General features: G+C 45.5%; 1 protein-coding gene across 6 annotated transcripts in view; it reads right to left on the bottom strand.

The window, feature by feature from the left end:
• Positions 1–16,566, bottom strand: part of NME7 (NME/NM23 family member 7) — a 162,769-nt gene that overhangs the window by 98,122 nt on the left and 48,081 nt on the right. For all 6 annotated transcript variants that reach the window (XM_038382182.2, XM_043511708.1, XM_043511713.1 and 3 more), the window contains 2 exons: positions 7,544–7,654; positions 1,504–1,554 (listed from right to left, as the gene is read on the bottom strand). In XM_038382182.2, the coding sequence (XP_038238110.1) occupies positions 1,504–1,554; positions 7,544–7,654 (162 nt within the window). The remainder of the gene's footprint in view (positions 1–1,503; positions 1,555–7,543; positions 7,655–16,566) is intronic.

Below are 16,566 nucleotides of genomic sequence, written 5' to 3' on the forward strand. Positions count from 1 at the left end.
CTAGGATTGACCTCAACCAACTACACTGTGATAAAAGCTGTTAACCTGGGTCCAAACTCAGGAATATATTAGCTACCCCACCTTCTTTGCTAATCAGATAAAGCCTATGTGTAAATAACAAATAGCATTTATCCATTATGCACTGTAGCAAAGTGATCACCCTGCTCCAGCCCTGAAGGGGTTAAAACAGCCCTGGTAGAGGGCTGCCCTGGGAAGCCAGTAGTAAAAGCAGCCCTGGAGAGGAAGCAGCTGGGGAAAGAGGAGGAGAGGCTGGGGGAAGCTGAGTGAGTAGCTGACCACAGCTGTAGCCAGCTCAATCAGGGCCCAGCTGGCCCTTACAAGAGGACTGGGGGCCAGGAGCTGAGAGTCTCCCTGCTGTGGGAGCAAAGTATCTGAAGTGCAGCGGTGCTGGGGAAGGACAAAGGGAGCTGGGAAGCTCCACCCTTGTAAACCCCCAGGCTGCAGGCCTTGTTGAAGGCCTACAAAAGGTACTGGGGCTATAGAGGTGCAGCCTGGGAATAGGCAGAGGCAGCTGGTTCTAACCTCTTGCCAATGATGAGTGGCCATTACAGACTGCAGTCTGCCCCAGTGAGCAGGGGCTAGATGATGACTGGCAGTAGCCACTGAGGCAAGGTGGGTTTAGAGGGTTGGGGGTTCCCCTGGGAGGGGAAACCCAGAGTGTGGGGGTACTGCTGGCGCAGAACCCCAGGGTAAAGGGCACCGGGGTCCAGGAGGGACACGGAGCCAGTGGTAGGTGAGACACCGGCCTACAGAGGGCGCACTGAAAGCTGGAAAAGAGCTAAATTCCCAGATGACCAGCAGGAGGCGTCACACTGATGAATTGTCGCTTCGCTACATGCATCCTAATTAAACTTGATGCATGAGGAAACTGGAAGATTTTATACAGCTACATACACACAAATATATAAATATTTTCATCCAGCGTTTATGGAGAGATCAAGTATTTCATAGTTTCATGCAATATGAAACAGCAGAGCCACAAAGAGTTATGTATCTTGTCCAGCCATATACAAGACATGTGCTCCAGGTGCCACACTTTTTGAAATACTTGTGCTTTTGCATATTTGCTACCAGAAGGGTATCCAGGACTGGATGGTACTCTGCAATTCTCACTGATTGCAAGCCATATTCTGTATCTGGAAAGTCTCCTTCTCATGATTCTTTTTAGCTAGTGTCATTTTCACATCTCATAAGGTGGATGCATTCATTGGCACTCTATACCATAGTCTGACATTTCCTAGGGGCATGGGATTGTGGAACTGGGCACTGGACAACTAGGCCCATCTTAGGAGGAAGTTGGATGGGGTCCCCAAGCAAAACTTTGCATAGGCTCCCTTGAAACTTAAGCCCAGTTCTGTTTTTTGCCACATTCTTGTAGTGTCACAGGCATGTGAAATGAATGCCATGCACTGTAAAGAAATTTCTCCAGAACAATCTTTTCCTGTACAGTAAGTGAACATAACCTCAAAAGTATGTACGTACTTGTAAAAGGGCTTTGATTGATGGTCTACATGGAGATCCATTGCTTCTTTCCTAGAAAAGATTTTAAAAAACCCTGCATGAACCATTAATGAACAATTATATAATAATGTGCCTATGTGGGAAGTTTCTTCCCGGTAGTTCGTGGGTGGCTTATGCCCTAAAGCATCAGGGTTAATATACCTCATACATTTTTATCATAACAAGTGCAACTCTGAATATTCCTTTTACCCAGAAAAATTGATAATCCTCTGGGTCCTCTTTCGAATTCTCCTAAGCTCTTGGCTTCTATGGAATCTTGTAGGAATGAGTTCTACAGTTCACAACACATGGTGTGTAAGAGTATTTCCTTGCAGTAGTTTTAAATGTGTTGCTTCTCAAACTCTCTAACTGTAGCTATGTTTTTGTATTATGACGAAGGGCAAATAGGAGCACTATAACTTCTTTCTACCATTTGCTATTTTACAGTTTTCATATTCAACCTCAGATTGGACATGCCTGTCAATCTATTCATCCAGGCAGAGCAGCAGCTAATTTGCCTCACTATAACTGTTTTACTTGTCCAAACTAGACTTTTTGTTGTCCTGGAATGCCAGACAATAGGATTTTTCATAACCTGGTTTCTGCCTAATGTTTGCAAGTGTTGTTCCAGGACACAAAATATCACAGTGCTCTCCAGATTTCAGGAGGACTTTTGTTTGTTTGCTTGATTTGTTTTTTTTAACATGGAGAAAGTGTTCCCCCCAGGACTTCCCCATTTTTGTAAACTCACTATAGCTTTGTGTTTTCTTGTAGGTACACACCAATTGCCACATACTGCTTCCTTGCCACTTGACTGAGGTGCTGTAATGCAGTGGTTTTCAACCTTGTCATGCAATTGAACCAGTTTACTGACTAAGATCTCAGTTGTACCAGCCATTGACTTTTTCATCACATCCTCACCTGCGATTAGAAACCTCCTCTCCTCCCTACTTTAGGGCTATATTCTGTAGCTGCTCCATGTGTGTAACTCCTGTTGGCTCTACTGGGATTTCTGCATGTGGAGTGGCTAGAGAATTCATGCAGGGTCTCTAAGTCCAGCCTAGATGCTGGGCGGCTTCTTAACTCTAATTCAAAAGTGCACGCTCTAATCCATAATGGGTCTTTCTTTATTCTGAATTCTGGAGAGCACCAGATTCTGAGGCTATGATATGACAAAATCCAAATTCTCTTGGGGATTAGAGCTAGCACAACTGAAGACAGGCAACGGCCGAACAACAATGCTCAGACCACAGGCTAAGTCAGGAGTTCACCATTAAGATGAGGAGTGAAGTTGCAGTGAGGCTCGTGGACAAAGCAAACACCAGTGACAGGAGCTTGAAATAGCACTGGAGGAAACCATGCTGTTGTGTACTTCTCTATTAACTACCACCCATCTTGAAATATTGTCTTTGTAAACAAAGACAGTTCTGTGAATTTTTGGTCTCCATGACTCCACTCATATTGCTGAGAACCGGATGCAGTTATCAGCACAATTTTTAAAACACAGAATCCAAGACTGCACAAATGCACAGTGTGGTCACATCTTTAAAATGACTTCCCATGTCCACTTATTTTTCAGTACATCAGTGTGTAAACTAACTTCTATGAAGACAAGGAGGGAAAAAAGAGAAATGTGAGACACAAGAACTACAGTTACAGTCACTGGGCCAGATTCTGAAGTCTTTACTCCAAGTGGGTGAATAATTTCTAATGAAGACTTTATTTGAAGAATTTAAATTTCTCACTCTTCATAGTTCATGATTTTCTCCAATTTATACATTAGTCAAATTTCAGGTCTGTAGCTTATAGTTCACTGCAAGTATCTGACATTCAAAATTTGAGCCATTTTAATTGGACAGGTCTTGTGGTATGTTTCTGTTTATTGATTGGAGGAGTGAAGTTTTCAGAAGGAAGCTTTTCATGTGAATACTCATTCTGTTCAAATCAAAAACTAATTTTCCACAAATATTCTAAATATTTGCTTAAAATTCCCTATTATGGCAGTAATTCCTACCAGTAAGCTAATTCACTAGAATATTCATGGAAAGTGTATAGAAATGGGGCATGAACCCAGCCTAAGTTACATAATGTATAAATCTGAACAAATATTTGTGGATATTTTTTCAAAATATTTGCTCTGTCCTACTGCTTAGTGAAAAATCTTGTACGATATTAACTAAATATAAAACCAATCTTGCTAGCTATAACCCTAGTTCCCATTCTCTCTCAGCAGATCCCCACTTGTAGAACATGGAAAGTTGCATTCATCTTGGACAATGAGCTGATTTGAGAAGTGATTAGCTGAAGAGTTTGGAGAACTGACCTATCAAAGCAGGTGTCTGCCCTTGATTTCATATCTAAGCAATGGGTTTTACAAAAGCTGTGAATCAAGTTAACAGGGTCTGCCAGGCAAATGGCAGCAATAAGCCCCTTTTTTAAAAAAAGGGGGGGCGCAGGGGGGAGCTGAAGCTGATCTGGATAAGCCATCCTAAAGGGATATTTGGGATTGGGACTTTGACATTACTATATGCTATCACTAAAAATATGGTGCAAGTCCAAGGGACAAAAGTAGAGGGTCTTGTGAAAACCACAAATATCCAGCCACCATTTCAGATTCATCCCACATCACTGTCCAATTATGGTTTCATTAATAATAATTTTGCAGGGCAGGCAAGCAACTTTTCTCAATGAAAGGTAATAAAAATGTATATCTCATATAAACTGCTTGGATTTCTTTTCCTCAAGGTAAGCTAAGTCTAAAATATATAAAGTGGTTGAACAGAGATTCAGTTATCAGAGAAACCAACACACAAGGAAGCACCCAGCGCTCCAGGAGCAACACGCCAAGAAAGCAGAAGTTAAGTCAGGCCACAAAATGGTTCATGTTAAGAGACTGGAGGGTTGAGAGTGCTGCATTCAAGAACTGGAACTGTGTGGCAGGTTCTGGGGACTGGCATAGTCACAGACAACAATATGTGGCTACTGGAGGTGTGGTCTAGCACTGTCCTACCACTACCTCAGAGGGCAGACAAGATAACGGAATTCTTCCCTGTCTTATACTGGAACAAAGATGCAAGAGTAAGAATCCTGTGAGAATGATTTTTCCTCTCCAAGAGATGTTGAGTAGAGAGGTATGTCACAGCAGTACAGTGACTTTGGGGAAATCCTTCATGGTAGATCTACCAACTCTACCTTTCTTCTTTCCCCAGCATGCCCTCTTCTCCAAATTTTGCTGCTCAGGAACATGGGGGGGGACACAAGGTAGGGGGTTCAAAATCCACGCATGAGCTGGTGCTGGGCCTGGCCCTGGCCCTGTCCTGACTTGTGCCCCACAGGTTGTGGTGTGTCTGGGGAGTTCCACAGCCATGGTAGAAGGAGCAAGGCTCTGTGTTCCTAAAGCCAAATCTTGACTTTATAACTTGACTTTAGTAAGGCTTTTGATACTGTCTCGCATGACCTTCTCATAAACAAAGTAGGCAAACACAACCTAGATGGAACTACTACAAGATGGTGCATAACTGGTTGGAAAACCATTCCCAGAGAGTAATCAATAGTGGTTCACAGTCAAACTGGAAGGACATACTGAGTGGGGTGCCATAGGGATCAGTTCTGGGTCCGGTTCTGTTCAATATGTTCATCAATGATTTAGATAATGGCACTTTGCAGATGATACCAATCTGTGAGGGGTTGCAAGTGCTTTGGAGGATAGGATTAACATTTAAAATGATCTGGACAAACTGGAGAAATGGTCTGATGTAAATAGGATGAAATTCAATAAGAACAAATGCAAAGTACTCCATTTAGAAAGGAACAATCAGTTGCCCACATACAAAATGTGAAATGACTGCCTAGGAAGGAATACGATAGAAAGGGATCAGAGGGTCATAGTGGATCACAAGCTAAATATAAGTCAACAGTGTAATACTGCTGGAAAAAAACAAAAACAAAAACCCCATCATTCTGGGATGTACTGGAAGGAATGTTGTAAGCAAAACATGAGAAGTAATTCTTCTGCTCCACTCTGTGCTGATTAGGTCTCAACTGGAGTATTGTGTCCAGTTCTGGGCCCCACATTTCAGGAAAGATGTAGACAAATTGGAGAAAGTTCAGAGAACAACAACAAAAATGATGAAAGGTCTAGAAACCACGACCCATGGGAAGATTGAAAAAATTGGGGTTTGTTTAGTCTGGAGAAGAGAAGACTGAGGAGGGACATGACAACAATTTTCACATACATAAAAGGTTGTTACAAGGAGGAAGTGAGGTAAATTGTTCTTGATAGCCTCTGAGGATCGGACAAGAAGAAACGGGCTTAAATTTCAGCAAGAGAGGTTTAGGTTGGACATTAGGAAAAACTTCCTAACTGTCAGGGTGGTTAAAGTTGAGGTCCCTTCCAGTCCTATGATTTTAAGAATATGGATTTATTGCAAGGTAATAACCCAACCACCTTTATAGAATTATACAACAATCAACAGCTCAGTTTGCACTATGAAATCAGGTAATTCAGGTTAGGGGCAAAGAAACATTATCTGAGTTTTAAATCCATGATATTGATTTCAGTTTTAAAAAAGGTATACACTATATTTACTTACAGTAAGACCAATGCCATTTGTATATAACATTTTTGTATTACTCAGACATTGTCAGTGATTGAATCATGGGCAGTCTGGCCTAGTCATTGGATCAAGAGTCTTGCCTAACAGTTAGAGCTGAATCCAGACCCGGTGGTTCCAGGAGCAAAGCCCAGGGTTGTAGCCAGGAGTCAGAGACCAAAGCCTAAGCTGAACGGTCAACTGGAGTCGCAGTCAAAAGGTAGAGCCAAGGGTCTGAGTTTGCCTCATGTTCTCTTGGAGACTTGGATTTCCCATTCTTCATGCTCCTTTTGGCCTGGGCGCCTGTGGGAGGTGGTGGTGGAAAAGAGTGTCTGGGAAAGGGCTTTTCCACATACTGTTTCAGAGGGACACATGGAACTCTTCGAACTGTCCCAATAGGGGGCTAGAAGTCTCCAGGAGGGGAGATGTCCAGGCCAGGGCCTCCCCGATTAGGAGACTAATAAGAAGTCCTACTTGGGTCTGGTCAGAGGAGAATGACTGGGGCCAAAGCAGGAACAGGAGGCAGCACTAGCTCATGAAACCATGGAACTTGTTACGTTCCCCATCAAACTTATCCTGCATTAAAATCTTCAGCTCCCTAGAATCCAGGGCAACAGATATGGGTGGGACAGCTTGAGCCTGTAGCGCTGCAGTTTGTACTGCAAGATCATAAGCTGGGACCATAGGGTCTGCAGGATTCCCAAAACATCCTGCAGGGGGATGGCTGCCTCTGAGGAATCCTTCTGAAGGGCAGTCCAGCCATTTAACCACCCTTGTTCAATCTTTTGGGTTCCTCAAACTGTCAGTGACTGAGTTGTGGGCAGTTTGTCCTAGTGGTTGCAGCATGACTCTGGCATACCAGTTTGAGCTGAATCCAGACAGAGCAGTTCCAGGAGTGAAGTCAAGGATCATAGCCAGGTGTCAGAGTCCAAAGCCTAAGGGTCAACCAGATTTACAGACAGAAGGTGGAGTCGAGGCTCTGAGCTGGGAATCAGAAGTCAAGAAGGAGCTGTGGGATGGAACAGGAGCAGCCTGGGGCTGGGGCAGGAACAAGGCTAGAGAAAGTGGAGGCAAGGGCAGGACCAAATACAGCTATGGGCTAAGAATGCATTGAGCAGCAACTGAACTGCTACTGAGCATAAGTATCAGTCTGTTCACTCCTTCAGTCACTCAGATGGCTCAATCAGACAGCTTCTATCAGAGCCAGCTGCATTCACTGGATTGCCTGGAGACAGGCTCTGCTGCAGGTTAAGCCCAACAAACATCCTGAATTATGCATCATATGAGAAACCTAGATATGATTATGAAACAGATTATTTTCTTTGCTACTCAGTGGAATAGATCTAATGTTCTGACAACATAGAATAACTGTGAGGATACACTTCAGTACAAATAATCAAATCCTACAGGGAATGTTAATAGAGCCTTACCGTGAAAGTACCATCATTTTGGCTTTAGTTATTGTTAACCCAGCATTAATGATGATATCAATTAGGTCTCCAATCTTGGGAACTGCATCAGGTTTAACCAAAGCCAGTGTTCTGAAAAAGCAGAACAAAAAATATTTGGAATTTTCATTCTTTAGGAAAAGACAAAGTTAAAGTTACACTTAAAGAAAAAAGCCTCACAGAAGGAAATACAGAAATGCACAGTTACAGTCATCCAACAATTTTACCTCAGTCCTTACTGACCTTCCAACCAGCACAGGCATATCTTTCATGTATGATGGAGGCATTAAAACCTTAAAAAAACAGTTACCTACCTTTTCGTAACTGTTGTTCTTTGAGATGCGTTGCTCATGTCCATTCCATTCTAGGTGTGTGCATGCTCATGTGCACAGTCCTTGGAGATTTTTGCCTTAGCGGTACCCATAGGGTAGGCTGTAGCACCCTCTTGAGTGCCGCGCTCATACGCTTGTATATTAGGCGATGCCGACCCTATACCCTCTCAGTTCCTTCTTGCTGGCAACTCTGACAGAGGAGCAGGAGGGCGGGTAATGGAATGGACATGAGCAACACATCTCGAAGAACAGTTATGAAAAGGTAGGTAACTGGTTTTTCTTCAAGTGCTTGCTCAAGTCTATTGCATTCTCGGTGACTCACAAGGAGTCTCCTCGGAAGTGGGCTCAGAGTTCACAATTTAGCGGCTTGGGCATAGTGGGTAAGTGCATAATGGGACGTGAACATGTGGTTGGATGACCAGATGGCCACCCTACAGATGTCCTGGATAGGCACTTGGGCTAGGAAAACTGCCAAAGAGGCTTGCGCACTGGTTGAGTGGGCGGTGACAATCGCCGGAGATGGCTCCTTCATCTGACTGTAACAGTAATGAATGCAAGTAGTGATCCAAGAAGAAATTCTTTGAGCAGACACTGGACGACCTTTCATCCTGTCGGCTACCGCGATGAATTGCGTCGATTTGCAGAATGGCTTGGTTCTTTCAATGTAGAAGGCTAGCACCCTCATGACATCTAGAGAATGCAATCTACACTCCTCCTCTGATTTATGCGGCTTTGGAAAAGACAGGTAAGTAAATGTCCTAGCCCATATGAAACTGCGAGACCACCTTGGGCAGGAAAGCCGGTGTGGCTGCAACTGGACCTTGTCTTTGTAGAAGACTGTATAGGGTGGTTTCGAGGTAAGCACTCTAATCTCTGAGACCCGGCAGGTGGATGTTGTTATCACAACTAGGAACGCAATCTTCAGGACAGGAAAAGGAGAGAGCAGGAAGCCAGAGGCCCGAAGCAGGGTCCTGTGAGCCGTGATAGCACAACATTCAGGTCCCAGGGAGGAACAGGGTCCCTGACATGTGGGTAGACACACTTGAGGCCCTTGAGGACCTGGCAGTCATATCCCAGGCAAAAACTGACCTACCCTCCAGCGGCAGATGGAAGGCCAAAATAGCAGCCAAGTGGACCTTGACAGATGAAAGGGACAGACCTTGGAACTTGAGATGCAGAAGGTAGTCCATGATCAACTGCTGCGAGGCCCGCACAGGCCGAATGCCTTTATCCAAGGTCCAATAAGCGAACCACTTCCATTTGGCTAGGTAGGACGCTCTGGTACAGGGCTTTCTGCTGCCCAATAAGACCTGCTGGACAGCAGCTGAGCACTCTGGCTCCTCCGCATTTAACCATGCATCAGCCAAGGCGTCAGGTGCAATACTGCCAGGTTTGGATGCAGAAGACTGCCATGGTTTTAGAACAGCAGGTCCGGCCTGAGCAGCAGTTGTAACGGAGCAGCCAATGAGAGGTCCAGCAGCATGCTGAACTAGAGCTGGCCTGGTCAAGCTGGTGCTATGAGGATCACCTTCGCCCTGTCCTGCTTGATTTTGACAAAGACTCTGTGAATCAGTGGCACCAGAGGGAAGACGTACAACAGAGCCCCCAATCATGGGAGCAGAAAAGCGTCCGGCAGGGAGCCACTTTTATTCCCCAAATCAAGCAGAAAACATGGCATTTCCTGTTCTGCCAGGATGTGAACAGGTCTACCTAGGGAGTTCATCTTCCAAAGGTGGGGAAGTTGGCCTCTTTCAGATGGAGAGACCATTCATGGCGAGACGAGAAGGTCCTGCTGAGGCAATCTGTCAGAGTGTTCCTGGGCCTCGGGGAGATGTGAGGCTACAAGATGGATATTGTGTTATACACAGAAGTCCCAGAGCCTGAGGGCTTCCTGGCAAAGGGCAGACAATCTGTCCCCACCTTGCTTGTTGATATAGAACATAGTCACTGTATTGTCCGTTAGGACCTGGACCACCCTGCTTTTTATGTGAGGTAGGAAGGCTTGACAGGCCAGGAGAACCACTTTGAGCTCCCTGATGTTGATGTGTAGGGAGTGATCGTGACTCGACCAACGACCTGGTGTGCTGAGATCGCCCAGGTGGGCTCGCCTCCCCAGGTCCAAGGCATCAGAGACGAGGGTCACGGACAGGGACAGAGCCATGAAGGAAACCTCCTCCAACACCGATGCAGGATTCCACCACCAAGTGAGTGATGACATTTCATGGTCTGGGACCCTGATCACATGGTCCACACTGTGTCAGTTGGGGACATAGACTAACACCAGCCATGCCTGCAGGGGCCTGAAGCAGAACCATACGTGCCGGACCACATAAGTGCAGGCCGCCATGTAGGCACGTGTAAGAGGGTGGGCTTGAATGCACGAGATCAGGTCTGCCATGGCTTGGAACTGAGCTTCAGGAGGAAGGCTCTGGCCTGAGTAGAGTTGAGGATTGCTCCAATGAACTCTATGAGTTGTACAGGCATTAGAGTTGATTTTTTTCTTGTTTATCAACAGGCCCAGGCTGCAACAAGTGGAGCAAATCAGATCAAGATATCACCGCATCTGATCTCAGGACCGACCCTTTATTAGCCAGTCATCGAGGTACGGATAAATTTGCACCCCATGGCACCTCAGGTAAGTGGCTACTGGTGCTATTTACTTCGTAAACACTCTCGGGGCTGATATGAGACTGAAGCGCAGCGCTGTGAATTGAAAATGGCAGTGGCCCAACACAAAACAGAGGAAACGCCTGTGCCCCAGAAAAATAGAAATATGGAAATGTGTCCTTCAAGTCAAGTCAAGGGCAGCGAACCAGTCTCCCGAATCCAAGGAGGGAATAATGGAGGCCAGAGAGACCACACAAAACTAACTTCTTGAGAGATTTGTTGAGGAGAAGCAGGTTCAGAATGGGTCTGAGGGCCTCTTTTGCTTTTGGGGTTAGGGAATAATGGGAGTAGAACCCCTTACCCCTCAAGTCTGGAGGGAGCCCTTCTACTGCCCCCAGGCTTAAGAGGCTCTCGACTTCTGGAAGGAGGCGTTGCTCGTGAGAAGGGTCCCTGAAGAGGGAAAGGGAAGGGGGGCAGGAGGGAGGGTCGGCCATGAACTGAAGGGTGTAGCCCGAAGATGATATGTTGAGCAACCAACGGTCCGAGGTCAACTGCGATCAGGAGGACCAGAAGGGGTGCAGGCGGTTGAGGAAAGAGCAGGGGGGTGGATTCTGGGAAGTGACTGGGGAATCATCTTCGGGCGCATCCTCAAAATGCCTGCTTCTGGCTTCCTTGGCCTCTGAAAGAACCAGGATGGGCAGAGGAATGGAAAGACAAAGGGTGATGCCATTTAAATCCTTTGTCTCTGTCCTTCTTTTTGTAGGAGCTGGACCAAAGGATACCCCAGGACCTCGATGAAGGCAGAGGCAGTGGGGGACAGAAAGGCTTTCTAGCCTGCTGAGGGGTGTGTAGGCCCAAGGAACTGAGGGTGGTCTTTAAGGCCATGGAGCCGTGTGTCGGTCAGCTCCGAAAAGATCTCTGATCCCTCAAACGGAAGGTCTTGAACAATAGTCTGCATCTCCTGGGACAGCGCAGAGGATTGTAACCAGGAGCTGTGCCTCATGATCACCACAGAAGTGACCACCCTGACTACTGAGTCCAAGGCCATATGGAGGGTGCCTTACCACCGCTTTGCCCTCATCAACCCAGGTGGTGAACTCCTGGGCTCGGTCCTGTGGGAAGCCCTCCTTCAATTTGCTGATGGAGTCCCACAGGTTGAAGTTGTACCTGCCTAGCAAGGCCTAATGGTTAGACACATGAAATTGCAGGCTGGCTGTCAAATAAATTTTCCTGCCAAACAAGTCCAGCCTCTTGACATCTATTTTTCAGTGTGCCACTTGCCTGGCCCTGCCTAGCCCTTTCGTTGACGGCGGACACAACCAGGGATTTCACTGGAGGGTGGGTGACAGGTACTCAAACCCCTTTGCGGAGACATAGTACTTCTCTTCCACCTTCTTAGAGGTAGGCAAAATGGAAAGGGGGGTCTGCCATAATTATTTAGCAAATTTTAAGGACCCCAGGAGGGATGGGCTGTGCAACCCAGGCAGGGTACTAGAGGATATGACATTAAAGAGGTCATCAGACTCCTCCGCTAGCTCCTCGACCTCCAAGTTCAGGTTGGCAGCCACCCTTTTGAGCAGGGTCTGGTGCTCCTTGAAATCATCCGTGGGACCGTTTGCTTGTGAGGGGCCTGCCACTGCTTCGTCTGGAGACGATGAAGATGACTTCACAGCAGGGGGAGGGGCAACTTCCCCTTGCTCATCCCAGGATGGCTCCTTGGGTGTCGGGGCCCACTGTGTTGCACCCGCATCTGATTCGGCACTGTGCTCCGACTCAGGTGCTGGAGGCGGCTTGTCCAATGCTGCCTGGGAGGAACAGTGGGAGTATGGTACGGGCTTCAGTACTGCCACTGAATGGGCCATTTTCCCTGCCTCCACGCCACCACTGCAGGAACCACACCAGTCTCGCCTTTATTAGGTGATGGGCTGAACTCCCCTTCAGGCTCGGACCATTGCCTGTTCAGTGACCAGGGCAGAGCCGTAGATGCCTGCATCTGCCAACGAACCCTCATCTGCAACCAGTAAGGAGAGGGCGAGGACTGGTGCCTGCCCAAAGAGTGGTACTGGGGAGCCGGAGATTGGTGCTGCAACCGGGAACAAGCCCACACTGGGGGGGAATGACACCTGGAAGACCACCTAGGTGATAGAGATCTGCACCATGGTGAACTCTGGCCGGAAGCCAGACGGTACCATGGGTACGGGGATCAGCGTTGTGACTCAGGTGTTCGTGCCTTGCAGGCAGCAGGAACCTGTGTCTTCTAACTGGGGACCCAGGAGGCGGTTATGGGGATCAACCGTCTATGGACCGGGGATGTGCCGCTGCTTTAGGGGGCAGTCCCATAACTGGCTTGCCCATAGATGCTGGGGCTTTGGTTGGTTCCGTCGCATAGCTTGGTGTCTTTGATGGTGGCTGGCCTACATCCTCTTTGGCCACCGGGCCCACTCCAGGCACAGATGACCCTACTAGGGGATGGGACCCCGTGCTGCTTCCAGGCTGGACTAGGGGGTCTGACTGCAGCAGTACTCCCCAGCAGCTCCGGTGCAGGTACATGACGTGACATAGGTCCTTTGCCCAAAGTCCCCTTTTTCTGTGGTGCCGGTGGGTTCACTGACTTCAACTACTTCTTAGGCACCAGGGAAGGGGAACAGTGCTGGGAGGGTTCAAGTGCCAGTGGTGCACTGCGTGCTGACGCCAAGATGCCGGGTGTGGAGTCCGATTGTGACGGCTCCAAGGTAGGACAAAGCACAGCTTCAAGTGGATACCCTGCTCCTTTTGAGTTTGAGGGTGAAATTTTTGCAGATCCTGCATTTGTCCTTTCTGTGGGACTGCCCCAAACACTTTAAATAGCTCTCGTGGGGGTCACTAGGGGGCATCGGCCATCTGCACACTGAGCATGGCTTAAAGCCTGGGGAACGGGGCATGTCCCACTTCAACGCAAAGTCCCAGCCAAGACTCTTAATGCCTAAACAACTACCCTAACACACAACTTTAAGGTCTATGTACCTAACAACTAACACAATGGACTGTAAGAACTGCTAATGCTCTTGCAACCAACCAACCGTCACAGGTGGTAAGAAGGAATTGACAGGGCGTAGAGTCAACAGTGCCTAATATACCAGCACATGAGCATGCTACTCAAGAGGGCGCTACAGTCGACCCTATGGGTACTGCTAAGGCAAAAATCTCCGACGACTGTGCACATGGGCACAAACACACCTAGAATGGAATCTACATGAACAAGCACTCGAAGAAGAATAATATTTGCCTGTGGCATGGTCAGCAGTACATATGGGATCTCTGTGTCATCTAAAATGTCTAACTCCAGATATGGTAGCATGCATCTATGCTAAGTCTCACAATAGGGCAATCCTTTATAACCAAAAGTTCATGCATCTTTGGGAGGCTGTCCTGAATGTGGTTACTGCTGAGAATGTGAAAGCCTAATTTTCTGGTGAATGCACAGCACATTGAGATCCTTAGATAGAAGGGGCTATAGAAATGTAAATAATATATTTATTTGATTTATAAAGTGAAACTATTTCATGCTGGAGGTTGAAATATTTTTCCATCATGTCCCACCTCCATCACACTCCAACAAAGCAAGCTTTAACATCCCATTTGTTCCCTTTTCCCTCTTCCATTTCTGCCTGTTTATTCACACTGCTCTTTATGCATAGAGTGACCTCCTGATCAACAAGCAGTTATGCTCTTCCTATTCAAATCCTTCCATAAAAATTGTGCTTCTTGCACTAAGCTTGTAAAAAAAAAAAAAAGTGAGATCCTTATTTATTATTTGTATTATAGTAATGCCTAGAGGTCCCATCATGCTAGGTGCTGTACAAACACAGGGGCTTTCTTCCAAAGAGCGAATAATCTAAAAAGTCAGAATAAAGGAAGCATTATCTCTGTTTTATGGATAAGAACTATATTATGAGAGAAATCAAAACAAAAACCTCTACGCTATCCAGTTCATCCTGTCTTCTCTGCAATTATCTTTTAGACTCTAAGCACTTGGAGCCAGGATTCTTTTTATCATTCTGTTCTGTACAGCACCAAGTGCACTCTCAGTACTAAATTCATTATTAATCATAAATAATAAGCAGCATAACAGGAACTCTGTAAAATGACACTGTGTGCTTCCATTATTTAGTCTCACAGTGAGTCAGCATCAAGTGTGCTCAAGCTTACAAATCAACAGATGATTTATTTTACTGCCTGTATCACAAACTGCCTGGAATCTGAAAATCCAGTGGGGTTCTTCTGTCTCTTACACCATCTCCAGCAATGGAAGATATTCAAGACTGAATGTTTCCTTTATAGCAGTGCATCTATATAGAGAAGACAGATGCTGCCAGTTTGCTCCTTTTATTTCCCAGCATACTGGAGCAGACAGCTTCTGTGTTCGCTACAATTTGTTCTAACTGGAAATAACATGCTGAAATTAGGGGAAATTGACGAAGTGCCATTCCATTTGCTCTGATCACTAAAAGATATCAAAATTGCAGATGTTGTGGGGGAAAACATAACACTCTAGCCATCACTCAAGGCTTTTACAGAGAATGGGCACAGGAAATGTTAGAAGAGAGGTGGAAATTAATCTGATACTCCTGGTGGGGCAGAGGAAGGGATAGACCTAAGATGCAAAATTCACAGTCGAATGTGAACTTCCCCAAAGATCAGGATGCTCAGATCTGTGATTCTGATTAAGGTGCATGTCTACTGGAAACACTGCGATGGTGCAGACAAAATTGATTGGTTAAGATGCTAGAAAGGATCAAGTTGTTTAACCAGGAATTTCAATTCAGTTTGAAGCTAGTATTTCCCTTCAGAATGTTTGTCTAGGGGTTGTTTTTTGTTTGTGTTGTTGTAGTTATATAGACTATCAGAGAGGAGGGGTTTAATCCTACCATAATCTGTTGTTTACTTTGCTGATTTCAGACTTTGATAGGAGATCCTTAATTACTAGCAACATGCAGTGAAATAGGATATGGTGAACCCATTATCTTCAGTACTAGCTGAAATAAGCATCTGTCAGGAGTGGTTTTTAATAGTATTTTCAGTGTGTTTTTTATGGAGATGTGCAGGATAAAAAGTGCGATGATCCAGCATGCTGAGGGCTGTTCCTGAGATTGGATTTTGGATCCCTGTGATCTACTTGTAGTTTTAATTAGCAATATGTTTTAGGGTTCTGACATGTGAGTTCACACAAGTGCATTAGGGAGCAGTTACATCTGAGAACAAAGGGAGAAGAATTAAAAACTAGATTCGGCTACTTTGTATCACACAGTAAATCTGAATACAAATCTCTTGTGGTTATTGAAAGAAAGATAATAAGTGATCATAAGAAGGGTATCTGGTGCATAAAACACAATGTATACTGTGGCTAAAGCTGGTATTTATTTTAATAGAAGGACTATTACAAGTACAAAATCTTATGCTGTGGAGGGGAGGAAATGTTAAATATGATAAATGACTGGAAGCACATTTATGACTTACCAAATCAATAAAATAATCTGGTATTTCTGGTTTGTCATAAGCACTCTAACAATTTTTTTAAACCAGTTATGGTTCAATGGTAACATTGAAAGACACACAGTCCTCTTTAAAAATAAAATAAAATAAAATAAGTCTGAAAAACGTTTAACTAGTGTTAAGCGCCATCTAAGATCACTACAAGTGAAAGATTAGGGGGGAAAATTCTCTATTTCTTCCATTTTATTTACTTTGTGCATTTGACAGCACTGTGTGTTTAGTTAAGTTCCCTAGTCAGTTTCCTTGTTTGCATGGATCTTTCAGTTAACAGTGGAAAGGGGGAAAAGAAAAAAAGCATTTAAATATACAAACATGGCTGTAAAGCTAATAAATAAATTGGCTGGGGGACTCTGAGGCAAGTGGAGAACCTGAAACTACTTTCAAGTCACTTTTTGGAACTGGATAGATCTTAAGTTGACTGTCCGTACGGGAAAGTTTTATCTTTACGTGCAACTATAATCAGAAGAAGGATTACATAAAAATCAGCCTTTTTTTCTCCCCGCACAGCAGATCAATTGGCTGTATGTGTCTGGA

Source organism: Dermochelys coriacea, chromosome 1 (assembly GCF_009764565.3).
Source record: "Dermochelys coriacea isolate rDerCor1 chromosome 1, rDerCor1.pri.v4, whole genome shotgun sequence".
Classification (NCBI taxonomy): Eukaryota; Metazoa; Chordata; order Testudines; family Dermochelyidae; genus Dermochelys; species Dermochelys coriacea.